Source organism: Rousettus aegyptiacus, unplaced genomic scaffold, assembly GCF_014176215.1.
Source record: "Rousettus aegyptiacus isolate mRouAeg1 unplaced genomic scaffold, mRouAeg1.p scaffold_m13_p_11, whole genome shotgun sequence".
NCBI classification, from domain to species: Eukaryota; Metazoa; Chordata; class Mammalia; order Chiroptera; family Pteropodidae; genus Rousettus; species Rousettus aegyptiacus.
In genome coordinates, this window is record NW_023416286.1 from 47,479,926 (window position 1) to 47,507,567 (window position 27,642).

General features: G+C 44.9%; 1 protein-coding gene across 3 annotated transcripts; it reads left to right on the top strand.

The window, feature by feature from the left end:
* The first annotated feature begins 1,381 nt into the window (after positions 1 to 1,381).
* On the top strand, positions 1,382 to 27,642 carry GRTP1 (growth hormone regulated TBC protein 1). Of its 3 annotated transcripts, none has more exons than XM_016151931.2 (8): positions 1,382 to 1,530; positions 1,901 to 2,052; positions 9,106 to 9,264; positions 12,389 to 12,513; positions 14,996 to 15,092; positions 23,604 to 23,776; positions 23,860 to 24,050; positions 27,289 to 27,642. In XM_016151931.2, the coding sequence occupies exons 1-8, from the start codon at positions 1,484 to 1,486 to the stop codon at positions 27,320 to 27,322; spliced, it is 978 nt and encodes a 325-aa protein (XP_016007417.1). In that variant the 5' UTR covers positions 1,382 to 1,483; the 3' UTR covers positions 27,323 to 27,642. The 3 variants fall into 3 exon arrangements, with proteins under 3 accessions (XP_016007417.1, XP_016007416.1, XP_016007418.1); XM_016151930.2 differs by having other exon boundaries at positions 23,860 to 24,045; XM_016151932.2 differs by lacking the exon at positions 9,106 to 9,264 and having other exon boundaries at positions 23,860 to 24,045.

Consider the following 27,642-nt stretch of genomic DNA (forward strand, 5'->3'; position numbering starts at 1 on the left):
TTTAGAGATGGTTTTCATGCCATACTATTGAAATCTCAAGACCACATCTTGGTGACCAGTGACCAAAGGAGATACAATTCAAAAGCAGGACAGCAGTGATCAAGGGAAGAGAGGCTGACACAGTTTGTGTTTGCTGGTGCTTTCCGTCAGAAGTAAAAGGCAGATGGAGCTGTGTGGTCACATCGCTGCTCATTTGCAGAGAGTACCATGAGGTGACTCATGCTCCCAAGATTCTGGACACAAACGTTTGGGAAGCGGCAGCCCGAAGAGGGAGCCCCATTTCTGCCTTGTTTGAAGACTGGAACAGATGCCTGAGCCAGCCAGTTCCGACACTGTGGTTCCTGGCAGGGTTATAATCTTCCAAGGCCTGGAAGGTCTTTTTTAAATAATGAATTCAGAACAGTAGGCGATCAGGCAAATCAGGAGGGACTGGGACCCCATCTCCCCGAGGCCAGTTTGGGGAGGTAGGAAGGAACAGGGCAGGTTTCCCTAGACGGGTGCAACAATTATGATCATCTAAATTTGTGTTGTTCTCAGGTCCTTAGCGTAGGCTGAAGAAGAGCAAGTAAAAAATAAGACTTGCTATTTCTGTGTAAAGCAAATAAAAAGGGGTCACAGATCAGAATCTGGCCTATGGACTAGCTGGGCACTGAGGTTTAAAGGAATCTCAGATCTATCTTCCTCCAACCTTTACTGGAGGCCTAGGCGGCCTGGGGGTGGGGGGAATCGCCACGTGCCCGCACAGCTAGCCCCAGGATCTCGTCCACAGTCCTCCCATCCCCCCACCCACTCATTCCGTACCCGGGAACCGCCCACGCCCACCATCGCGCCTCCGGATTCCTCGTCCTGACCCCGTACCCCCGCCTAAGCCGCCCCATCCCGCTCCTCGCGGTCCCCCCAATCCCGCCCCGCTTCTCCGTGTCCCTCACGTACCGCCCCACATCCTTTTACCCCGGCCCTGGTCTCCCACCCCCGATCCCCTAGTTCCCAGTGCCTCCTCCTGTCAGTCCTGGGGAGGGAGTGGCGGGCAGTGCTGCCCCGCTCCCAGGCTCCCGGCTCCAGCAGCCTCCGACTACGTCTTCCGTAGGAGCCGCGGGAGCAGGTGCAAACCTGCGCCCTCCCCGCAACGTCCTCTTGGGCCTCACCTGCCCCCTCTTCTCCCTCAGCCCCAGCCCCCGCCCGCCCCCACCCCGCCACCAACACCGTCGCCCTCCTCCTCCTCCCCCCTCCCCCTTTCTTTCCTTCTCCTCCTAGTACTGCCCTTCCCCCTCCCTCAGACCGGCCCCTCCCCCAGGACCGCCCCTCCCCTCCCCCACTCCCAGCACCGCCCCCCAACCAATCCCCCCACCCCCCACCCCGCACCGCCTCCTGGTGCCCGCGGCAGCGGAAGGACTTTAGCTGCCCAGAGTCCGGGGAGGTGGATTTGGCACCTCTACCCGGCCGCGGTCCGGGCGTCTCCAGGCGGCCACCCCAGCTCTCCTGCATGGAGCCTGCGGAGCGTGCGCAGGCGGCGCGGGACCGGGTCCCCAGGTGGGCGCGCACGGGCCGGGACAACCCTCGCCCAGCCTAGGGGTACGGGGATGCGAGGATGGAAGGGTGCGGGATTTGGGGGTGCAGTGAGTGGGAGGGTGCGGCGGTGGGGGCTGGCGCTTGCGCGTCCCTGGGCCGGGGTGCGCCTACGCTGTTCTCGGCCCGCTGTTCCTTTCTGCGTCAGGGGAGGGACCAGGGCGCGCCCCCCCACCCCCGCGTGTGGTTCGCAGCTCCGGACCGACCACCGCTCCTCCCCTTGGGGACCTGGGGGGCAGGACCCTAGTTGGGGCCCTGCAGCTCTGTGCCACAGTTCGCACGTGCGCGCGGAACTTTATTACGGGGCCTCAGGGTTTTTCTTTTTTTATTGTAGGATTGATCCATATGGGTTTGAAAGACCTGAAGACTTTGATTATGCAGCTTATGAAGAATTCTTTTCAACCTATTTGGTGATACTCACTAGAAGAGCAATAAAATGGTCTAAACTTCTAAAGGGAAGTAGTAGTGTCCAGAAAAGTATGACAGGTGAGTTCGGAGCTTGGTCCATCACTCCTGCAGCAAACAGGTCACTGGCTGTCAAATGCTCCTGGGCGCAGAGGGGTTCGGGATTCCTCAGGCCCCTTACCCTGGGAGGCTGCCTTGAGTCTGGCGTGTGTATTTTATCCTGCTGCTCTGGAAACCAGGAGGTTACAAGGCAGGTAGGTATGTGTCCTATGCAGGCTTAAAGTTGAGGCTCAAATTTTTAATCAAACTAGAACTTGCACCGTTAAGGTACAGCGACATCCTTTTTTCCCTTTGAGATGGGCCTGTTTGCCAGATATGAATGGGCCACGCCATCTTTCCACAAGAAAACTGATTTCATTTCCTACTGCTCAAAGTGAAATTGGCCAGGGCTCTCCACTTGTCCGTTCCTGTAACAGAGCTTTCCCTCCTTCCTTCAGAGTGAAAGCCAGTCGGGACTGCACTCCTCACCTCTTCTCCTGCCTCAGACCCACCCCTCCCTTTCTCTAAGCCTGGAGGCCTCCACCCTCAGGCCTCCTCCCTGTTCCTCCAGCACACTCTTGGTGTGTACCGGCGGGTCTTTGGGGTTCTCCCCAGCCTCTCCCCCAACCTGTGCCTGGTCTTGTTCAGGTGTTGACTTGAATGCCACCTCCATGAGGCCTTCCTGAGCATCTGTCTTAAATGACACATCCCCCCATCCCATCACACATCCACACACTTCCTACTACTCCGTCCCTGCTTATTTTCTCCTCATTGTCTCTCTAATGCAGTGCAGATCTAATTTATCATATCGTTTGTTTTCCCTGCTAGAATCAGAGATCCATTCTTGTTGGCAGGGATTGGTCTCAGTATTTGTTAAATGAATGAATGAAGTGTTTAATCAGTATCTGCCAGGCAGGCGGTGAGGGCATTGGTAGGAGTGTGCCCTGAGAGTTAAAGGAGCTCAGATAAGTGGTGCAGAGGGGCATATGGGGGCTTCCTGAAATAGTACATTAATGACAAGGGGTGAGGACAGGAGTCAGCTGCAAAGGACAGAATTGTGTGACTAGAGTATTAGGGATGTGTTTAGGAGGGACTGGAGATGGAGTCAAGGGGCCCTGCACTGGGCTACATGTAGGCACACATCACATGACCAGGCAGAGAGATGCCAACTATAAAAGGATTTATGAGCAAACGGGTGAGGAGACCTATTTTTGCTTTTAAAGTAGTTAGTGAATAGGATGCAGAGTGGCCCTAGCACCCAGTAGGTGCTTGGAAAATATCTGTGGAGTTGATTGAGAGGGCCGAGAGTAGGTAGATGGATCTGAGACCTTAGCGACTGTTAGGTTTGGGGTCAGGAGGAGGCTGTCATCCCAAGACTCTGGGCCACTGGCATGTCCCTTGACCCAGCCCTCTCTCAAGACTGTTTCTGATGGGAGTGCTTATTAAAAACTCAGGTAAACTAGCATTTCATACAATCAGCTGGAAGGGGCCTTAAAGGTTGGTCCTTTGTTGCTTTACAGACTCCTGAAGCTAATAGCCTGTGTGCATCCTACATGAACCTTATGCTGAAATTCATCCCTGGGTAGTCCCTGTGTTATCATGTTTCCAGCAGCACATCTTCCTTTATTTTTTCCTTTTAATTCATTCTTAAAAGTTGACTGGTCTTTTTAAGAAGTTATATACAAAGTATATAAAAATAAACAGTTTATGTACATGGTAAATTATCTTAATCGTATTAAAAGATGTAAAGTGACATGGAGTTTCTCCTGCTTTAGATCCCAGTCTCCCATAGAGGTGACCACTGGCGATTGTCCTTATGTCTCCCCCTAGGAACAAGGTTTGCATACACACGAGTGTGCACACACGCACACACGTGTACAAATGGAATAACCATACCCATGGGTCTGCATTTGGCTTTTAGTGCAGGAGAAGGCCTCCTGTTCAATATGGTTAACTCTGGACTACTGACCCAGAGGTCAGTTAAAGTGGAGAATCACTACAGAATGAATGGATGTACTGTGTGCATAATAAACCTTTTATTTTTAAACCTTTTATTTTTATGTAAAACACCAATGCATGTTCATTCTGCCATCTTTGATTCTCTCCTTTGATTCTATCTTGTTATCTTTTTTTCTTTGAATAGAGCGGGTCCACTAATTTAAATTCTGTATCTTTCCTGCAGAATCCACACTCTCAATTCATTTTTCAGTATTGAAAATATTTTCCAGTATTGTTTTTTTCCTAAGTAGGGTAGGAATAAAATCTGAATGCAGACACCCTCAGATGTTTATTCTTTTCCCTATCTTTTGCAGTTATCTTACACCTAATTCAAAGATTTTGTTTTCTTTGCTTTTACTTTGAGCACTTATCTATCAACTCTTTCTAAGAATTTAACTTGGTTTTTGTTGAAATAACAATTCTTTCTGGCTTGCTTTAATATTTCTTTGATATGCGTTATGTTAGTTAAACTGTGTGGTTATGGTAACAAGTACGATTGTCATAACAGGTCCAGGAGCAAATATATTTGATTCCTGGTGGGATTCAGTGTCAAGGTAAACTGGAGAGTCTAGTGGCCTGATATTCTTTCAGGAATTGGGGACACAGATAAGTTCAATTAGTGTGTAGGCTCATATAGTTCTGTGATCCAGGGTGTTAACTGCTGGAGCTTGGTGTGGTTTCTGGGTGTGGGTCAGGGAACCTCCCAGCACTGGCAGTGCTCTACGAGAGTGGGCTATTACACATCAACAAGACTGAATGAGTTATTCCAGAAATGGGAATCCAGTTTTTCCCACCCCGTAGTCTAGGCTGACTATAGTGTAGTAAGATATGTGACATCCCAGGGAAGAGATGACATGGTAATGGATGTTGGACCCACAGTGTGGACATTTATAGTCAAGGAGCTCAGTTTTGGAAACCCATCCTTGAATATCAGCAAGCACATCCTGAAATCCTCCTTTGATCCTATTCTTTCACCTTGTCTTGCTTTTTTTGGTCCTATCATGTTTTTTCTCTTTTGGAAAAGGACTTCCGTCTATATTGCCTATCGTGATGTTTCAGCAACACAAGGATCTGCAAATCTTGGTATTCAACATGTCTTCGGATAACAGTTATAGTTTATGCTGTTTGATTACACTATTTGTGTATATGATGAGTATTATCTTTTCATTTTTCTTTGTCCTTAGCAAATATCCACCAGAAGCCCTTGAGACAGCTTGCTCTTTCTCCCTCAACCTTGAAGATCAAGTTCAACACACTTAGTCTTACCTTGGCCTAGCACCTGTTCTTTTTCCTTTTCATTTCCCTTCTTGGTGTGAGGGGGCTCTGCAAGAGAAAAAGCCTCGCAGCTATTCGCATCTTATGGACCTCCTTCCTAGTAGCTTAGAATATCGACACCATCTAAATCTGAAGTTAATGGCAAAAATAGATTTTCAAAGACAAATACCAAAAAACAGGATTCACTTTGTTGGGGCATACAGTTGGAAGTTAATTCTCTGGGATTCAGCCTCTTTTTTTAAAAAAACTTCCCCACTGTTTTTCCTTTACATTTTACACTTTTGCAAATGTCAGCGATGACCTGTGGGTGAGCCCTGCCCTTGGGAAAGTGTCCGTTTCTGAGGACACTTTTTCATTCTTTTCTAAAGAAACATTGTTCAGATAACAAACATCAAAAAGTAGCAGAAGTCTTTGTTCTCTGAAACTTCTAGGTATTATTATCATTGTTACAACAACTAAGATTCATTGAGTCCTGATGGTACTTCAGGTACTAGGCTGAGTGCTTTATTTCCATTTTACAGATGAAAATACTGAGGCCTGCTCAAGGTCTAGAGCTAAGAAATCACAGCAGAGCCAAGTCTGACTCCAGAGTGAGAGGTTTAACCATTTTGCAACTTTACCCTTTTTTACTTTATGTTTAAAAATTATTTTTCTGAATTTACAGTGATCTTATTGGTGTCCTGTTCTATGAGTTTAGACAAACACATAGAATCATGCGTGCCCCACCACAAGCAAGATATAAAACTGTTCATCACCTTCAGAATTTCCTTTGGCTCTCTGTTTGTAGGCAGTCCCCCAACCCCACCCCCACACCCCACCCCAAGCCACCATTGATCTCTTCATTTCTGTAGTTCAGCCATCCAAGGATGTCCTATAAATGGGATCATACAGCTTATAGCCTTTCAAGTCTAGTTTCTTTCATTTAACATAAGTACCTTTGAGATGTATCCATGATCTTGGGTGTCTCAATAATTCATTCTTTATTGCCGAGGAATATTTCATTGTGTGGTGTATCACAATTTTTTAATCTGTTTATCAGTAGAAGGACATTTGGGATGTGTAAAGCCAACATTATAAACGTTCGTATACAGGTATTTGTGAAAACTTAAGCTTTAATTTCTCTTCAGGAAGCACTTAGGAGTGGGAGTGATGGATCATGTGGTAACTGCAAACTGTCTTTCCAAAATGGCTGCATAACTTTGCATCCTCACCAGCAATGAATGAGAGTTCCTGCTGGGCCCCATTCCTGCTAGCACTTTATTAGTATTTTTATTGGCCATTTTTTTTTTTGTTGGAAAGATTGTTCTGTCTGCATTGAAGTTCCTTTGTAATTTTTTCAAAAAGCAGTTGATTCTATTGGTGTTAGTCTATTCCTGGACTTTTTCTCATATTCTGTTACTCTGTATGTATATCTTTTCATCACTGCGACACTGTCTTGACTACTGTAAGTCCGTAGTAAGCCTTAAAGTCAGATAGTGCATGTCTCTTCCAATTTCATTTCAAAATTTGTTTTGGTTTTTTGAGTTCCTTCTCCTTTCTACATAAATTTTAGAATCACTTGTCATGGTGAACTAAGTATTTCTCCTGGAACAGTAATAGGAATTGCATCAAATTTATAGATCAATTTGGGAAGAACTGATATCTTAACAATGTGGAGTCTTCTAATCCATGAATATGGTATACAGGGCATATCTCTCCACTATTTAGGTCTTTTTGACTTTTGCAGTATTCAGCACTTGGATCCCACAGATATTTAGTCAGGTTTATCTGTAGGAATTTCTCCTTTTATTTTTGATGCTATTATAAATGATACTATTTTCAGTTTTTTGATTTCATCTATTTGTTGTTAGTGTGTAGAAGTACTGTTGATTTTTGCATGTCTTTTTTTTTTTTTCCTTGCTACCTTCTAAGTTAGAATAGTCCCCACCTGCATTAGGACTGACTCTTCTCCCTTGCTGGTTAGCAGAGAATGGCTAACAGCTCCTTCAGGGCATTTCTGGTGATGATGCCCCTGAAGGTTCATGAAACCTACTGCCAAACTTTAGTATAAATCATACGAAGTTGGGGGGAAGGTCAGGCTGAATTATTAGTGTCTTTGGTAGGCTTAAAAATAAAACTTATGTTTTCCATGTTCCTGTAACAATATGAGTGGATCATACAGAAACGTTCTTGCCAGGACACGATCCTCCAATGTGCTTCTAAACTGGCAAAGAGAGTGTCAGGTTTTCTTTGGCTTTTGGTGGATGATTTTTGTCTGTTTCTTTCCCACCTCCAGATCTTCCTTGTCATCCTTGCATCATTCTGCAAATATTTAGCGTGCATTTACTGCCTCCACATACCCTTCTAGGAGTGGGCAGATGCAGAGGCTTGGCCCCCTGGAGCTTCCATTTTAGGTGCTCATGTACAAATATCAGTTGTGGATCAACTTGGAGTGTGAGTTAATATGGTTTATCAATAGTGCTTTATTTTTACTGTAACCTAGAACATTATTTCTACAATTCGTTGTTGTTGTTGTTAAGTGTAGTAGGTGCCTCAGATTTTTTTCTTTTTATGCAGCTTGCAGGATTTCACTAATTGCATGAGCTTTTATTTTTTTCTTAAGTGTGGTTTCTTTTAAAATAATGATATTTATAATATACTATCGAAGGAAAACAAAGCTATGAATATTTGCTTTGAAAATGAACTGCTTTAGGGGTTAGATTAAGGTCATTAAAAGTATAACATAGCATCCCTGGGCTTTCTGTAATTAATTTGAATGTCAGTCTCACAAACCTTTCCCATCTTCCTGGGAAATTATTGAATATTGATGAATTGAAGTTGCTCTCTTGGTTTTTGGCTTCTTTTCTTATATGTTTCTGTGGTCATTAGAAAATTACTTATAACCTTTTCACATACTTATTGTCAATAAAAATATTTCTCCCAAATGTAGTAGTTCTGAATATACAGAGGTTAGCTGCAAGACAGGCCGAGGACCTCTGCAGCTAAAGCCCATCCACTCCCTGCCAGGCTCATCACACAGCCTCACAGCTCAGGTACTTGCTGTTTCCTGTTTTTAGCCTGGCTTCTCACTGGTCTCTGCCCCCTTGGTCCATCCTCTACATAGGCGAACAAGGCTTTCCAGAAACCAAGCAACCTTGGTCCGTGCTGTTTCACCTTCACTTCAGGGAAGGACTGTGCATCTGATCCTGGCAAACAAGGGCCTCCGAGTCTGTCTGCCCACAGCTGTCCTTCTGGCCCTCATGGCTCTGCCTGTAGCTCCTAGGACCAGCTGAGGGTCTCTTCCTGCTCCATGTCCCTTCACTTGATGTGGCTTTTGTACCTCTTGCTTTCCTGGTATTTACTCCTATGTGCAGTCCCTATGCAGACACCAGCTTTGCTCTCTGCACCCTGGGTCACAGTGACTGTTCCCAGTCCAAGTCACCCCTGAGCAAGAGCTAGGGGCCAGGCCTGTGGCTAATCCATCTTCATGTCCACCGTGCCTGGAACAGTGTGTGTTGTCAGTGATGAGGGAAGACCAGAGGATGGATCTTATAGTCCATGTCTCTTTGTGCAGACAGCAAAGTCGAAGTATCAGAGCCTACTGCAGCCTCCTGTCTGATTGTGCTCTGTTTGGGATGGAGAGCAGCATTCTGTAATGAGTGTATGTACCGGTTGTGATGGAGATATATGAAATTTTGCACATTTTAATGTTTGACTGAGGGAGAAAACTGGTGAAGTAAAAGCATCGAAATTAGTGCAGTTTGCTCAGAGGGCCCCTGCGTCAGCTTTCTGACTTTGGGAAATGCTTGTCTGTCCTGAAGCAGCCCCCTCTCTCGGTTTCAGTGAAGCGCTATATCCGGAAGGGTGTTCCGCTCGAACACCGGGCCCGCGTCTGGATGGGGGTGAGTGGCGCCCAGGCTCAGATGGACCGGAACCCTGGCTATTACCACCGACTTCTCCAGGGAGAGAGGAACGACAGCCTGGAGGAGGCCATCAGGACAGGTGACGTGCAGAATCCATCCCTTGGGTAGACGGCAGCCCAGGCAGGAGGAGGAACAGATGTTATCCCCCAAATTGTCTCTGTACCCCGCCTTTGAAGTGATGTTGATGAAGGAACAAACATCGCTAAAGATGCACCAACTGATTTCAGTTTGAAATTATATTCTTCTCAAAGAAAAATCAAAATGTTAAGCGTTCGTGAGGGGAGAACAATATCTTTAATTCATTTAGCAAATACTTGAGCACCTATCTAGCAGGTAAGGAAAATGGTAATAGAAAGACCATATTTCTTCCATGAAGAATCCCTCCAGGAAAGTGAGAAGGCGGCTGAGCAAGCAATCATAATATAGTAGGATCATCGCTGTAAGGGATTTGTGCCTGACAGTAACACACGAGGACTTAAAGAATCAGCTACCCACATATCGTAAAGCTACACACCAGAGTTTTTTTTTTTTCCTTTGTGTCTAACTCTAATATCAAGGAATGCTGATATTTTTGGCTTCTAATTTCTTTTTCCTCCATTTTTTTTCAATAGTTGCATAAGCTCCCTGGCGGTTAGAAGTTCAAAGTGCTCAAAAAATATAAAAGTTTAACCTAAACTTAATAGTTAGGTTTTTAGGAAATATTTCTGCCTTTCTGATTTTAAGAGTTTTTGAGAAGTACAGATTTAAACACAATAGTTAATTTTAAAAAATCCAATTACTTTAAAGTGCTGAGACGTTGGACCGACTTGTGACCATGAGAGAGTAGTGTGTCCCCAACATAAGGAATGCGAGTGTTTCAGTTCTTGGAGTCTCATATCCCCAGGGCAGGAGCCAGTGGGGAGAGCTGGGGCCGCCAAACCTGCTGGTTGCATCCTGATTGCATAGCATACCATGGCAAAAGGTCTCAGAATGGAAACTGTTGCTGGCTTTGCAGGCACAGCCTGGGGGCGTCACTCAGCAGGGCCAGAAATGCTGATTTGGGTGAGGACCAGACCTTAGGTCCCAGTGAAGACATGCGTATTAAATATAATAGGCCGTTGCTGTTTGTTTGAAAAATCAATTTAGAAGTTCTGTTAGTGCCATTGTTTTTGGATAAATATTTTTTTTTTATTGTGGCAAAAATACATAACATAAAATTTATCATTTTATCTTCCCCACACTGAAACTCTATCACCATTGAACAGTAATTCTCCCCTCTCCCTCCCTATCCCCAACCACTGGCTCCCGTTTTTCTGTTTTCATGTCTTTATGAATTTGATGACTCATATCAGTAAGTCATACAGGAGTTGTTGTTCCTTTTTGACTAGCTTATTGCCCAGAGCTTCATGTCCTTAGGTTCATCCATGTGGTAGCATGTGTCAGAATTTCTCTCCCTTTTAAGACAGAATAATATTCCATTGTATGTATATGCACCATTTTGTTTAACTCTCCATCCGTTGATGGATGCTAGAGTTTCTTCCACCTTTCGGCTGTTGCGAATAATGCTGCTATGAACATGGGTAGACAAATATCTCTTTGAGACCCTGATTCCAGTCCTTTAGGGGCATGTACCCAGTAGCAGGATTGCTGGATCACATGGTAATACTGTCTGTATTTTTGAGGAATCTGGAGAAATCATTTTATGGGAATGGTAGAATGGATGCTTTGTGCCGTGTAAGCGTAGACTGAACGTCCCTGTCCACATCTACCTCTGTGATGGGAGGAAGGGGCTTTTCCTGTAGAAAGATTTTAAAACATATGGAAAAATTCTCATAATAAAAACTGTTACATAGGAGTGAGCGCAGCTGGCCATTCTAGTCTGAATTATTAAAAAACACTCATTTCCTCCCGATCAATTCTAGTTTTTGAAATGCTTAGAATTCCAGGGGGGGAAAAAATCTTTTTTGTAGAAAACATACAGTGAAAAATAGTGATTAAGGGGATTGAGCTTACTGTTCTGCTAATGGCTAGATTTTTATAAGCAAAGATAAGGCCCAGGGGCCAGAGGTTGGGAACAGAATTACTGTTGCAACATTTTACGGAATCTATGTAGCCAGCATTCTAAAGCAGAAGTTAGAGTTCCTTAGGCACAAAGGTGAGATACTCTGTATGCTTATGTTATATAGCATGACAGAGAAAGCTAATGGTTACGAGTACCCTCTGTTGAGATCTATAAGGGTATGTGTGTCCCTATCCATTTTGGTATTCACACTTATAGCAAGCACACTACAATCTATGTGGAGTGAGTAGAATCAGAAAAGGTGTAATTGTTTAAGTTGACATATATCCTCTTTGTTCTACAGAGTTAAAATATAAAACTCAGCTTTAAAAAGTCAGGCATCGGGTCAGTACAGTTTTTTCTTGGAGACCTTGTCCAGCACTTGTGCCCCTGCTCTGGGCCATAGTGTGGACTGGCTGGGCCATGCCAGCAGGGCTGGGCTGAGGAAGTGGATGTCTGACGAGCAGGAAGAGGCTGGCCAAAAAACACTCCTGCAAACAGGGTCGGCAGTGCCAAGTTTATTTAATTCTTAACTTCAGTTTCGTCCATTTATTTCTGAAAGGGAGTCTCAGTGTGTTCTGACTCCTTATGTTTTCCATCTTCAGACATTGAAAAGTTGTCCCAAATTTTGTGCAAACTGCTCACTTGTCACCTGTGGTCCTAGAGTTAAGCCTTCTCCTAGCTGAGGTTGGAGCTGCAGGCAGGTCTGTGGGACAGAGAAAAATGAGGAAAAATTGGGGGCCCTGTAGCAGCCCAGGCTTCAGCCCGAAGAAGCCCTCTTTGCTGCCACTGATTTTGAGAGAACTGGCTATTGGGGCCCACTGGCATTTCCTGGGGTGCGCGTGGAGAAGGCCAGGGGTGGGATGGGGGAGGTAAAGAGGGGGTTCAGGGGGTGCCCTCCTCTTCCTGACTGCAGTTGTGCCCAGGGCCTTGACGGTGGAGGCCGCAGGTGCCCGTTGCCAGTTAAGGGCAGCCAGGCTGTCCTGGGGCGATTCAGATGTGTAACCAGAGTTGAAACCATTAAACCCTAGACAGAGCCCAGCACTTCACCAGGTGGGGTTTGGGGCCTCTCTTAGGGGTAGACACAGAGAGGATTTTGGCACATCACAGATGAATCTTCTCTTCGCACCTTTTGAATAATTCTGTGCCATGAATTTCCCCGCAGATATGAACAGGACCTTCCCAGACAACATAAAATTCCGGAAGAGCGCAGATCCCTGTTTACAAAAGACCTTGTACAATGTGCTCTTGGCCTATGGGCACCACAACCAAGGTGTGGGGTACTGCCAGGTAAGCCCTCAGGAAGGTGAAACCGATCAACACTCCCGCAGACTTAACAAGGATGTTCTCCGTGTGTATGTTAGGTATTCTCTATCAATCTAGTTCACACACTCCCTAAGTCATAACACCTGCACTAGCTATGACTTTAAATATTTCCCAGTTAGAAAAGCAGTAAACTTTCTAAAGATTTTATTTTGTATCAGACCACAGTGAGAGAGGGTCAGGAAAGTGGGAAAGCAGGTAGGAAGTCACTTAGGTGAACACAGGACTGCATTTTCTAGAACACAAAGCAACCAGCACCTTATTGCCTCAGTGCAAATTGTGGGTGAGTGTGTGTGTGCATGCGCATGTGTGGGGTGGGGGTATTCTTTGCAGTTATTTCTGGAAGTCGGATCTTCCCTGAAATTTAAGGTAATGGTATGCCTCATCACCTGCCACTCTCAGTCATCTCGTTTTGGATTTGCCTCATGAAGCACACGTGAGGTGGGGAAGAATCATTTCCCATTCCTTCCTGAAGTGGTCTTAGTCTGGACTGTGTTAAAGAGACACTTTTATTCCTAGCAGGGAAAGCCAGAAGAGCATGAGGAGTTGGCAGCAGCCGCAGCTGGGTCCCCTGTGGGTGCATGCGTGTAATGTGGCCACACTTCCCTTGAGACAGACCTTTTTGGTCTCTGAGCTCTCTGGAGGCCTGCAAGGCCTGAGCTGGCTAGCGATCCCAGCTCGGTGTTGGCAAGAGCGACCCACTGTCTGTTACCGGGAACGCTGCTTGTCGCCATGGCTGCAAGCATGAGCCTATGGCTGTCACGAAGTGGGAGTGGCTTTCCCTGCCTGTGAGGCTGCATGCTTCCCATGCTCCTGGAGGCTGAGGCTTGTCTAAAGGTTTCCTGAGAGGACGGTGAGTGAAACCCATAGTGATCGGAAGTTTACATCTAACAGTCGTGGGTGAGGTAAGGACTCCAGAAGGTCATCATTAAGGCTAGGGAGCCAGGAGCATTTGGGTCCTTAATAAGGTTCGAACAAACATTTGTGCAGCGGGGGTTGCTTTGCCAGCTGTGGTCCTATGCGGACAGCATGTGGCATGGCTCTGGACTCCACCGAGGAAAGAGGGGAAACGGGAAGAGTGAGGCAGATCCTTTTGAAAAGACGAGCAGCAAAGAAGCACCATAGCTACTACTCATATTCACCTGAATAACTGATCAGGTTGTGTTTTTACGTTGCTCTGGTACGTGGGGGTAGTGCTGGCAGAAAGACAAAGTGGGATGAGTCTGTTCTTCTCATACGGAATTTCTGTCATTCTCAGCTTTTATTACTTTTATTAACTTTTTGTCCTGAGACAAGGACTGGGCCTTTAGAACATGGGGAGGTAGGATGGCTGAGAAGTTGTCCAAAGATTATTCTAGTTACTGTTCTTGTGGATTTTAAAAATAGCTTAAAAAATAAACCACACAATATTAGCCTGACACCAAAACTCTGTTGGCTTTTGGAATATATATGCATATACACACCTGAGTGCGCGCGCGCACACACACACACACGCACACACACACACACATACACATTGTATTAGTTTCCTGGAAATCTGTGACAAAGTACCACAAGCTGAGGGGCATGAACAGCAGGGACCGAAACATCACTAAGGTTGGTTTCTTCTGAGGCCGTGAGGGAGGAGCCGTTCCCGGTCCCTCCCCCAGCTTTTGGTGGTCTTCGGCAATCAATCCCTGGAGTTTCTCGGCTTTTAGACACTTGCCCGATCTCTGCCTCCCTCTATACACGGCGTTTCCCCCGTGTCTCTGCGTTCATTTTATATTGTTGGTTGACAGATTTGGATCTTTCCCTTATTATTAGAGAAATATGTACTCGTAGAAAATACAAGCAAGCAAAAAAGAAGACAGAAGGGGTCTGAAATTCAGCCACCCGGAGGTTACACTGACTCACTCTGGTCGCCCACCTTGCTTCTTCCCCGTGTCCAGCTGGTTCTCAGCTAAGAGAGTCACATACTTCAAGTATTTTAGCAACACCTGCCTTTTGACAAATGTGTGCTGTGAATTTCCCCAAATAATCTTCAACATGGAAGTCTCTTTCAGCATCCCTATGTGTCAGATCATGTTCCTTACAGATTTTACAAAATATGGTCATTGGTAGTTTCCCCTCTGATGTCGAGTTTCATGCTGTTAATTTTTTAGAAACCAGTTGTAAGTTGTATTTTATCGTAAGGCTACCATTAGCCTTTGATTTTAGTATTCTAAGGCAGTATTCAGAGTTTTTTAAACCATTTTCTTTTTCTTCCTTTTTGTATAGGTTTGACTAAATGCATTACTAGATCCTTAGTCTCTCTAAAGTTTACTGAAAAGTCATTCTAAAATTATGCAACTTTTAGGGAAGAGCAAGGAAAATGGAAAGTTAGTAAGTAGGTAGCAGCCCCCAAATTACAGATCCTAACAGTGGTTTAAAACTTGACATGAATTTCTGTTTCTCATTTCTCTAATTTCAGGGAATGAATTTTATAGCGGGATATCTGATTCTCATCACAAAAAATGAAGAAGAATCTTTTTGGCTATTAGATGCCCTCGTTGGAAGAATACTACCTGGTATGTTGAAAATCCCTACTGTATGCTTTTCACTGTCTTATTTCTGGTGTCATTGAAATGATATTCAGCTGACAAGTCAAGATTTAATTTAAAAAATAATTGAATTGTTTGGGATTTGAGGTTAAAAATCCTTTTTGCAGTGGTCTTAAGGAGAAGGAAAATATTTAAGGTGATCGGCTTGAGCAAGAGCAGTCAGTCATTTCTGTGGCTTAGAGCTTGAACTTGGCTGAGAACGTGTACTTAGCTCATCTGTTCCTCAGGCTGTACTATTTGTGTTGAGGCTTTTTGGGCCTTATTGTATGTCTTATTGATCACAAAACCTGAGAGGTTCACTTGGTTTCATGCATGTATTTGTTATTGAGTTCGTGAATGGTTGTAAGAACACAATAATTGTCAGCTACTATTACTGTTAAGATGAAAATCATTCCTTTCATACGTTTCAACTTTTCTGTTTATTAATGAATACTAATTATCTGAATTACAAATTAATTAACAAACAATTTATACGTTAGTAAATAACCATCAATTTTTATAATGCACAGTATAGACTCTAAGTTGCAGAGTAGCCTCGCTTTGGGAAGAGAAGTGGCCAGAACCCTCTTGGTGGGAGAGAACTTGGGGCGAATTCGACCTTCTGCCTTCTCCAGCCATGATAATGGTGATTGGTCACAGTGAACATCACGCTTAGCCTGAAAGGCAAGCATAGTCGCGAAGTCCTCATGATTGGTGGATTGGGCGGTTACGGGCTCTTCATGAGCCCCGGGTCAGTCTCGTTTTCTTTGCCTGCCTCAGAGTTTCCTTCCTGTTCCTTCCTTCCCCCACACATGCTTCTCTGAGTTGGGCTAGACCACCCCAGGACAGTGCTCAGGGCCTTCTCTGGAGAGCTGGCTTACATTTCCAGGAACTTTGTGTTGACACATGAGTGCAGTGTGCACATAGCATATTTCAGGTTCCACACTAACCTATGCCAACATTCTCATTCAATCCTCGGGACAACTATATCACATAGACCCAATTATTAATCCATTCTACAGATGAGGCAAGTAAGGCCTAAATGTCACAGCTGTATGCAGTCCAGCCTGGGTTCAGATCCATAGCTACATGACTCTAAGCCCTTGGCAGGTGCCTCCTGGAAGAGAGAACCTGAGTGGCACCATTAAAGAAAGGATCTCGAGAGAGCGGGGGAGATGGGGCACTCCTCATGCTTGGTGCCATTAACAAGGACTAAGGAGTGAGCATGCCAGAGGCCAGACTGGAAGGAGCTGCCCCCGAGGAAGCACACGCTGGGGAGGTCCTGCCTGTGAGAAAGAGTCTAAAGTGGGAGAGGACTCTAGCAGTCCCAGTTTCAACACGAAGGCTTAAACTGCAGCGATCGGGAAATTATGAGGAAGAGGGTGTCAAGAGACTTTCCAAATGAAATATTGACAGAGCTTTGTAACACACTCACTGTTTGCTTCAGTTATGTCCTACAACTATATTACAATGAATATTTATATCCACGATCAGTTCAGTTCTGGGAGTTTGGGAAATGTCAGTGAACAAAATATAAAAGGCTCCACCCTTCTGGAATTCCCATTGTAGTAAGAGGTCAAACAATGAGCAACAGCAACCACAACACAACCTATAATAAATAGGTAAAATATATAGTTTTAATATTCATACATGCAGACCCGAGGAAAAGCCACGAGTCTGAAAATCTGCCTCAATAAGTGGAAGGCAGGGAAAGACTGCAGAAAGAGGCTGGCCACTCCAGTCTGGTAATTAATAGACGAAATGGATCCCTGCACTGCTTGGCGGGTACCAAAGAATTATATAGGGTCAAAGGGGGAGTAGTCACGGGTACTAGTACATATTTAACTAAGTCAGGACTACAGTCTGTTCCAGGAACCAGCACATAGCAGGAGGCAAGGGAGAGGTGATGATTTATGTCAGAATGATTACAATCAGATAGCTCTAAATGGAGTTTGCAGAAAGCAACCTCCATTCTGGCCCAGGTCCAGCATGAGTGACAGACATCTATCATGTCTTGGAAAAGCCTCTCCTCTATACTTAATAAACAAAATTTAACTACATAAAGTTAAAGATCTAATTGGCTTTATTAAATGATTCATGAATCAAGCAGCAACTTATTTAGCAAGTGGGGAGAGAGTTTGAGGGGTTATATAAGATGGCAACTTTAATAGAAAGAAGGGCAGGACAAGGAAGTCATCAGAAAGACAAAAATGAAAGTTCATTGGAGGAAAGTAAGAGTTCAGGTGATGACAACTTCTCATTGCCTGAGCTGCAGAGTCTCCATTGGCTGGGCTTGTTGCTGAGCAAGAGGAAAGTCTTCCTCCTGTTGGATGAGTAAGTTAGTAAAGTATTGTGGTCTGTAATTGCCTCTCTTCCTGTTGAGATCTGTAACTGAGGTCTTCCTGTTTGGGGTAGTTGGACCTCAAGTGGTACGGTGTGAGTGCTCTCTCTACAGGCCTTCCCAACTCCAATTTCATTTGAGGTTTCCTTGCATTTTAACAATAGAGTATTAGGAGGTGATAAATGCTGACTTAGAAAAACAAAAAAGTAAAAGCAAGACTCTACATTGTCCCTAAGGTGGTAGTGTCCTTATAGAAACTTGTTTTAAGTTCATGAAATGTCATTTTCTGTCATTATTAAGTTTAGTCAAACTAAACTGCAGGGCCATCAGGTCTTGATTCAGAAACAAAAGAAAATGTCAAAGTACAAATGTCAGGGCTGTGGGAGAAAAAAAGGATTAATCTTGTTATTGTGGGGCTCTCCAAATGGCAAAGGGGCAGTCTTATGTCATGTTCACTGAATTCTGGTTGCACAAACTAGATCATTTCGGCACCACAGTTATCTTGCTTTTAGTTGCTTTTTTAACTTATACACAAAATGCAAATATATTCTCATTTCAAATGTTCAAAAAATATAGTAGATTATAGAAAAAACAAGTGACAGTCTTTCTTTACTAATACTCTCTTCCCATTTCCCTCCTACTCAGAGATACTTGTTATCATGTTATCAATTTATTGTATATATTCCCAAAATTTTCCTATGCATTTATATATATATGTGTGTGTATAAGCACACAAATTAAAGAGTGCAAATTAAAGGCATAGGAAGCAAAGAACACAAAGATAGCAAAGATGAACTGAGACAAAAGCTGGTTATTGGAAAAACTGACAAAATAGACAAACCTCTGGCAAGACTGATAAAAAATGGATAAAGTATTTAGAAATGAAAAGGGTGCTATAATTTGAAAATCTGTAGATTTTTAAAAATCATAAGAGAATAGGAATAAACTGAAGAGACAAATGGATAACTTTGAGATAATAACAGTTTGACAAAGCTGACTTGAGAGCAAATGGAACATCTAAATGGGCATACGCACAAACATACAGAATATCTTCACAGACATGCAAATCTCATTAAAACTTGAAGAGACATATAATTCCTATTTCTTTTTATAAATCTTGCAGAAAGTAGAAAAACTGCACATCGACTCATATTATGAAGCTAATGTAACCTTGCCATCATGCAGGCTAATCTTACTGATGAATATAGATATACAAATCCTAATTCAAATAATAATAGGATTAGCAACTGGAATCCGGTGATGGTTATGCATTATTATTTTTTATCTAAAGCGTTTATCCCAGGAATGCAGGGATGGCTTAATCATGCAGAAAAATCAAGAGCAAAGTAAAGCAAAAGAAGCTTGAAAGAAGATTATTGGAGATTTATAATAATGCCATAATAATGAAAATTGTATGGTAGTAGGTTATGGATGGATAAACAGAATTGAGTGGCCAGAAATCAGTTAGTCTACTGATGTATCTCTTAATCTGTGGAAACTTGGTATGTAAGATAAATTGATTAGTGGGGAAAGAAAGACTGTTTAAAACTTCATTCTGTGGCAGTTGACTGTCTATATGGAAGAAAACAAAATTAGACCACTCTTTCCATTCCAGATGGATTCAAGACTTAAGTGAAAAAGCAGATAGGTAATTTACAAAATAGGAAACCTGAATGGCCAACAGAGTTATGAAAAGACGACCAAGTTTTCCTGTAAGCAAAGAGATGCAGATTTAAACAACAATGTAGTAGGACATCAACGCCTTCAGCACAGCCCCCTGATGGCTGCCACTTCTGGGCCAGTGACACCCGATTTCAGAGCAGTCGAAACAGGATAAAAGTCAGTATTAGAACTGAGGACAGCATTCTGTCACTGTCTTTTCTCAAAGGTGGAACTGGGGGCAGAGAGTAACTTCGGAGTCAGGGAACTCGTGATCTTGTGACCAGCTCACCACCTTCTGCCTTGTTGATGGAGCCCTCCTCAGGCACTGCTGCCTCCAGGATTATTACATTGTTGCATGAAAGCTAATAGTTGCGGTTTACTTAAAGGATTTCACTTTTTACACATAAATGCCTCTATGTTACCAAGTCAACAGAATGTAAGCAAGCAATGTCTACACATGAAACATGGCATCCATACGTCCGTGCGCAGAATTCAGTCTCATGCAGATCTCCTGTGACATGAGGCAGCCTCTTTGGGAACTAATGGTAGCTGCCCTGATTAGTTACCACTCAAACTAAGGCATCCAGTGAGAGGATACAAGAGGAAAAGAAGAATCAGCCACTTCGTGGTTAGAAGAGGACTCCTGAGACTTGCAGAAAATCCATGTAAGGACCAGGCTCTGAGTTCCTGGTGCTAATGATGCCATCTGACTTTGAAAATGGAGTGAGGAGCAATATCTTGGGTAATTACATTGAGTGAAGAGTGAGGAATCAGTGCAATAATGAACTAATAATACATTGGCATCCTGAAAAGCTGGTTGGACCTGTTTTCCCTTGAAACACAGGGAAACAGGTTGTTAATTGCTCATCACAGAAATACCCCCAGCTCAGACTACAGGGAGTGGCCGACATGAGGACTGATAAGGCATATCCTGTGGGGTGAGGCTCACAGTCCCTGAGGAGTAGAGGTGGAACAGGGCAAGGATCACTGGACTCCCTTCGACTCAACTGCACCAGAGCACCTAGACCATGTGTCCTCTTGATTAACCTGTAGGGTCTCCCCCAGTTGTGTGTTGCATTCCGTAGCCTGTGCCCTACTCCTGTGACATGTGTACTTGCTTTTTCACAAGTGGGCACTTCATCCCTGGGCTGAAGAGCATCAGTTTTAGAATTAAGACTACACAGGTTTGAATTCAGCTCTACCACTTACTACTTAGGTAGCAATAATCACAGGCAGATTTCTAAATCTGTGCACCCCCACCCACACAGCAGCACCCACACCTGAGACAGTACCTGTGTGCCTTCCCTGCACCCCGTCGCGCACACACACACACCCCTGCAAAGCACCATTCAGCCTTCCAATGTGCTGACACAGCCATTAGGTTGTTCGCAAAGGTGAGTGTCCCCAGGAGAATCATGACTCAGGGGCCCAAGGGAAGCGAGGCCAGTTCTAGGCTGTGTAGGGTGTTTCCTTGTTCCTGTGCGCAGTCGAATGCTGGCTCTGATGTGTGCCTTTCTGCTCAGACGGTAGTTAGGGGAATGCTGCAGGTAGGGCCTTGAAGGAATTGTGGTTTGTCTCCCTTTCAACAATTAAGGGCAAAATACATTGAGGAGGGAAAATGGAGAGGTTGGGAGGGTTTCAGTGATCTTCCCCTGGCTCAGGCCTGTGTTGGAATGGGGTGTGACTTTGACATCTATTTTTGGAAGCTGCTGTAAGCCTCTCTAACTAAGAACAAGGTCGTACTGTGCTTGCAGCTTAAATGTCTTTCTTGGCAAATCCTCTTATCAATCTTGCTCTTAAACCCGGCTCCCTCTAAGATGTCACTCATATAATTGGGTTGGCACTCAGGACACTCTTGAAAGGAGAACAGAGGACCTTTGCTTCTTTCTCCCCAGATGGACCAGAATATTACTGAATTAAAAAGGAAAAAGAGAGCAAATGGCTCAAAGTTTCAAGAGCTAGATACAAAATAAATACATGAAAAGGAAAGTTAAGTTTTTTTTTTAATCCCTGGTATTTTATAACCAAACTGGCTTCTATCAAATTATTTTCAGTGTACTTTAGTATTAAACATAATTTATTTTAGCTTACTTTTTGAAAGTTAGCAACATGGCTGTGATAGCATGTCAGTATTTATAATGACTATTTTAAAATTTTAACCAAAATATTTCATCTCGTCCCTTTGCCACGGTGAGTGACCAAACTGCATAGGGGCAGCATACGAGATACTGTTTCATAGTATGCAGAATGTGTGCACAGTTTCCCATTTTATTACACAGGTTACTTAGTTTTTATAGCAAAAATTAAGCATTAAAATTTATTATAATACATCACATGGACAGGCTAGAAAGTTTTTTGGCAAGAAAACTATCCATTCAAAAGATACACACGCGGTTGGAAGTGTTGGTTTGTCTGTCTGTCTGTCTGTCTGAGCTTGGAGGGATGACTGCCTGCCTGCCAGCACCCGAGCCCTGTAATGAGGGAGACAGAGTGGCCGTGAGGTCGCCTTAGCAGGTTATGCTGTCCATGTTCCGACAGCCCAGGGTCCCCAAGCCGCTAACAGAGCAGCGATTTCTCCAAATTAAGCTATCATCCCTCTAGGAATGAACGAGAAAAATTTTAGACTTGATGTTGCCTTTGCCTTTCTGTATTCAGAGTGGTGGAGACACTTAGCTCCTTGTCGAATTTCTGGTAAATGTAATGAAGGGTCTTCTGCCCTAACGTTGGAGCAAGCATGTAGGGTTTTATGAGAACCTTCGCCCGGCAGCTGCACATGTACATATGTCCCTGCACACGTGAGCACATACACGTGGGTTGACAGCGTCCATCGGCCAGGAGCTGGCGGAGTGGGTTATGGCCTATCCCTGCAAAGGCGCCTTACAAAAGGTATGTGAGGCCATGTATATGAGGGTGTGCAAAGGTTTGTATGTGCAAAGAGTGTGCAAAAGGTCCTGTTTGCAAGGTAAGTAAATCTGTTATGTGATATTGGAAGAATGGGGCAGGCCAGCCAAACTGCTTAGTGGTGATTAGGTTACCTGGGGACAGTGGTGTGGGGGGCAACGTTCACTTTTCACTTTTCACTCTATTGTGTAATGTTCAAATTTATTGTAAAATAGAGAGAAATAAGTGAAAAACACAACACTGGTAGAGAAGGGAGAGTACATCCTGTGCTCAGAGGACCCCAGGATGCACAGGGGGCATTGGCACGGTGCTGGAGGAGCCATCATGGCCGAGGCAGCCACCGTCCTCGAAGCTCCAAGTTTTCCCCATTAAGGGCACACGTTTTATCAGCCAGCCATGGGATTAGAAATCTGTGGTTTAGGCCAAATTTCTCCAATATTGTGTTTTACGACACAGTTGCTCACCCGTGCTGTTTGCTCTGGGGAGGCGGGTGGGTGCAGGGGATGGGGAGGGGCCGCCTGCCTCAAGCCCCACCCCTTCCTTACTCTGTGTGTGTGTGTGGGCGTGGCATGGTGACCCTGGGTTGGCTTGTTCCTGCTCCTGGTCCTCCTCGGCCAGCTGGGCCATGGCCACCTCCACCCTGCGGTTTGTCTTGCTCCCAGGAAGGAGCTCGCGATCAGGAAGGGCTGTCTCCTCAGCTCAGGTGGCCCTGTGCCTGCTCCACCCGCCCCTAGCCAAGAAGCCTGTTGTGGGTAGATCCCTGACTGCAGAGGCTCTCTCCCTCAAGTGGTACGACAGGAAAAGGCCCATTTTTAAAGTTTTATTTTTCTTGTGGTAAAATAGACATAACATCAAATTTGCCGTGTTTATCATCTTAAGTATACATACGGTTCAGTGAGTGGCATCAGGTGCATCCATATTGTGTAACTATCACCGCTGTCCATCTCCAGAATTTTCTCATCTTCCCAAACTGTAACTCTGTCCCTATTAAATAACAGCTCCCCATTCCTCTCCCCCAGCCCCTGGCACCCATGGGCCATTCCACCTATGATTTTGATAGCTCTAGGCACTTCACGTAAGTGGAATCATATATGATTTCTATTGTGACTGGTTTATTTCACTTAGCATGATGTTCATCCATGTTGTACCATGTGGCAGAGTTTCCCTCCTTTTTAAGGCTGAATAACATTCCATTGTATTCGTAGACCACGTTCCTTTTATCCATTCATCCATAGTGGACACTTGGTTACATCCACTTTTTGGCTGTTGTGAATAATTCTGCTATGAACATGGGTGTACAAATATCCTTGCTTCCTGCCAGCAGATTTTAACCGATGCCCAGTAGGGCCTCACTGTCCAGAGCCCCCAGGGAATCTGGGGGGCTTTGTTTGGGACTATCTTCCAGGAGCCCCTGCATCCGCACAGCTCGGCATCTTTCCCCAGGTGTCTCCTGCTCTTCTGGAGAGTATCCTCCACGAATAGCCCTTCTTTCCTTCCCTGGCTGAGAGGAGAATGAGGGATGAGGCTGGCAGGGGCTGTGGTTTGTGGAACAAGTGATACACGTTTTTGGGTTTCTCTCCTCATCCCTGTGACAGATTACTACAGCCCTGCGATGCTGGGCCTGAAGATGGACCAGGAGGTCCTAGGGGAGCTGGTGAGGACCAAGCTGCCGGCGGTGGCGGCCCTGATGGATGGGCACGGTGTTCTGTGGACTCTGGTTGTGTCACGCTGGTTCATCTGCCTATTTGTGGACATCCTGCCCGTGGAGGTGAGTGTGTCCCCCACCCTGCTGGGACCAAGGCTGCCTCAGGTCACCGTGTAGTGATGCACCATTTCTCTGTTTCTCTGTAGACAGTGCTTCGAATCTGGGATTGTTTGTTCAATGAAGGCTCAAAGATTATCTTCCGGGTGGCCCTGACTCTCATTAAACAACATCAGGCTTTTATTTTGGAAGCCAGCAGTGTTGCAGACATTTGTGAAAAGTTCAAGGAGATCACCAAAGGGAGTTTTGTGATGGAATGTCACACTTTTATGCAGGTGAGGTATGTCTGGGTGTGCTCAGCCTGTGAAGTGGGTGTCCTGGCTTTGCACTCGATCTGTCTGGCAAAGCATCTGTCCCTGAGTTTCCTTTGGACCTCTGTCTTAGCTTGGTCCCTTTACCCCTCCCTTCTCAAGCAGCCCCAAAGAGGGGCTCCAGCCACTTCTAGGCCTACCTCCTGGCACCCAGGGCCTGCTGGCAGGTTTGTGGGGGCCACCTACCTGGAGTCTAGTGGCTACTGCCCCTCCTCCTGTGCCATCAGCCGTGGAGCAGCTTGCCCTGAAGTGGGCAGAGTCCAGTGCCGATGAGACCTGCTATAGGGCCAGTCCAGGTTCACCGGGGCAAAAGCATGGAGGGCTCAAGGACACAAACGTGTCTGACCCACACTTTACTTTCTCTGGGCCTAGGAGTTGGCAGAGTTCTCTGAGTCTAGAGCCTTTCCTGAGCCTGCTGCCTGTGCTTTTGGTCTCAGAGGGCTTTTCTGATGACCCTGTCTATAGGAGGTCTCCTGTTTCTCCTCATCCTAGTGGGGTCACAGGCTATGTACACCAGCAGTGCCCAACCTTATTGACACCAGGGACCAGTGCTCCTATGAGAACCTAATGCCTGATGATCTGAGGTGGAGCTGAGGCGGTTATGTTAGCACTGGGAAGCAGAAGCAAATACAGATGAAGCTTCGCTCGCTTGCCCACCACTCACCTCCTGCTGTGCGGCCCAGTTCCTAACAGGCCGTGGACTAATACCAATCCATGGCCCGGGGTTTGGGGACTCCTGATGTAGATGACTCAGACCTACTGAGTGAATAAAGTGGGAGCTGCACCCAGCAGGCCTTCTGAGGAGGCCACAGAGCTGGGGCAGGCTCAGGCTGGTAAGGCAGGTTTTAGATGGCCTAGTGGGAAGAGGGCGAGAAGTGGGAGCAGAGCCCAGAACTGGGATGGCCCTGGAGGGAGGTAATGAGCGCTAGCATTGCGCAACCTTGATCTACAGTGCCTGGCCCACCTTGCTTTTCACATTTACATTCGAAGCAATTACAAATTCAAAGGAGGTAGCAGAGAGCATGGGAATGTATTTGTGTGGGACATTGTTTCTATTCCTGGGAAGGCCAGCGACTTCTCCACACCTCCCTGGGAGGGTGCAATCACTTTGCTGGGGCAGATTTGCCTGGGAGTGGCTAGGGGTGGCCTTCTGGTGGCTGGGACCATCTTAGAAAGAATCTAGGGCACCAAGCCAAAGATTTCCTGCCTTGAGCTTTCTCCACACCACTCTGGAAGTGAAGCGAGACAGCTCTGGGGAGTGAGAGAAAACCCAGGGCCTTCATCCTGGGGCTCCAGCAGGGAGGGGGTTTCACTTTTACTTGGCCTCAGAGATGACCTCCCATCTAGCTGCTGTGGTGGTCGGCAGGGTCATATGCATCTTCTGATGGCTGGAGGGCGAGCGGTCATGAGCACTGACATTTCAGCTCCTACCAAGCCGTACTCACCAGCCAGCAAAGTCAGTAAAGAGGAGGTAGTGATGACGGACAAGAAATGTTGAACAGAAACCAATAACTGATTAATTTGGAGGTGTATCAGGTGGAACTTGGAGCCCATCACCCATGACTAAATGCCTCCTCTGGTACAGGTAACTTCTCCATCCTCGAAGTCTTCAAGTAGCCCGGTGGCCTCTTGCCGAGAATGTTAAAGGGGAATCCAAGCAGCAGATGGCAGGATCGTGCCTCTTCCAGGTGTCATACAAGTCCGATTGTACGTGGAGGAGTTCGTAGGAGCTGGGCACTGAGCTCAGGCAGAATCATAGCTTGCTCTTCTCTGCATAGCTGCTGTCAGGTTTCATGATTTCTTTTAGACTCACTTTCCTCATGTATAATAGAGAGGAGATGATAAGTCCTGCATCCCAGGGTTGTTTAGTTTTTTAGTTTTTTTTTTTTAAAATATAATTCCTAGACCATAAAATTCATCTTTTTAACATGTGAGCCATTTGTAGGTGGGTCAGCTGTCCATAGCAGGACTTGGCCCAAAGGTGCTCCGTGAGCATGACTGGCTCAAGGGAAGCACAGAGGATCATGAGGACACTGGGTAGGTTTTACCAGTTTACCCACATCAAAATAAAAACACTGTGTAAAGACACATTGTATATCATTGCATAGATGTAGCCATTCAAGGGAAGTTGGTAGGGAAGCAGCTCTAGTACAGTGAGTCTTATTTTCTCAGTGATCTCTACAAAATTGTATATGTACTGTATTTAAAAAACAAACAAACAAACAGACAGACAAATAAAAAAACAGCATAGCACCTGCAGTTCATACGTCAAACTTCTCTGAAATCCTATACAGGAATCTCTAGAATTTCCTGGATAATAAAAACAGAGATTTCATATTGGAGCTCAGTGGAACATGAACGGGCAGAGGGACAGTCGAACACTCAGAGGACAGATGCACATCTCAGAGGACTTGGTTTACTTCCTGCTTTTCAGGAATGTGGATACTTATTTAGCTATTCTTCTCTGACCTTTGGTGCTGTGTATTATGAAACTACGGAAGAATTTCTAAAATGAAATTTGTTAAAAAAAAATTTTAATGCTAGTTACACTTGGCCTAATTTATAACCGTGAATTTCTCAGCAATAACTGCACAAATGATTATTAAATTATTCATAAAGCTGTAATGGCACATACCCTAGTCTAAAATGTTTGTTCTCATGCCAATCACAACACAGCCTCTGGAGTCCCATGGCTGTGTCCACCTGTGTGCTTGCTGTCTCCCTGAGGCATATTTTTTTTCTCCTTACTGTTAAGCAGTTTTCTCTTTTACTAGAAATTAGTCTGAGGCTCTTCTGCTTCCATTTCTCAAATCTGGTTTCTTATGCTTTACTTAGTCTGCTCATGAATGGCCTGACTGGCTTCAGAGCTGCTACAGGATACAATTAAAGGTTCTGAACAAAAAGAACAAAACACAAACACCAAAAGCGAAAATGCACAAATAGGAATACTTCCAATTCAAAAACTGAACAGCAAATGAAATGAGTAACAAGAGTAAAGGGAAAAAGTATTTGCAAACCAAATATCTGATTAACGGTTAATATCCAGAACTTATGAAGAACTACTTGGGACTGAGGGCTGTCCTCCCTTGCCATGCAAGAGACCAGTTTTTGTCGGTCGGTCTGCCACAGCCTAGCCTTTAACAGGGTACAGCTAAGGTAAAAACATGTTTTGGGTTTGTTTTTAAACTCTTTCCATTTCTCTTCCAGAAAATATTCTCAGAGCCTGGAAGCTTGTCCATGACTACTATCACCAGGCTTCGCGAGAGCTGCAGGGCCAAGCTGCTGGCGCAAGGCTGACTCAGACTTTCTCCCGTCTCCACTGACCACAAAACCATTTCCAGAGTTGACCAATTTTTACTGCTTTCCTTTTTAGTGCTGTAAATACTTGATGTCTCTACACCTTAGTTGTGAATTTTTTTAAAGAGCAATATAAAATCGTGTCATTCTGTAACTGAGCTGTGAAGTCATAAATTTCTAAAAATATATTTTTACCTGAGACAATAATATATAAAATGTAAGAGATGTGCATTTGTATTTAATAAAGTATGTCAATACCTGTGA

Excerpts from the sequence above, each read along its gene's own strand:
- GRTP1 (XM_016151930.2), top strand. The coding sequence starts at position 1,484 with ATGGAGCCTGCGGAGCGTGCGCAGGCGGCGCGGGACCGGGTCCCCAG. Across the intron at positions 1,531-1,900 it reads GCGCGGGACCGGGTCCCCAG|GATTGATCCATATGGGTTTG; the intron begins GTGGGCGCGCAC and ends TTTTTATTGTAG. Across the intron at positions 23,777-23,859 it reads TGGACATCCTGCCCGTGGAG|ACAGTGCTTCGAATCTGGGA; the intron begins GTGAGTGTGTCC and ends GTTTCTCTGTAG.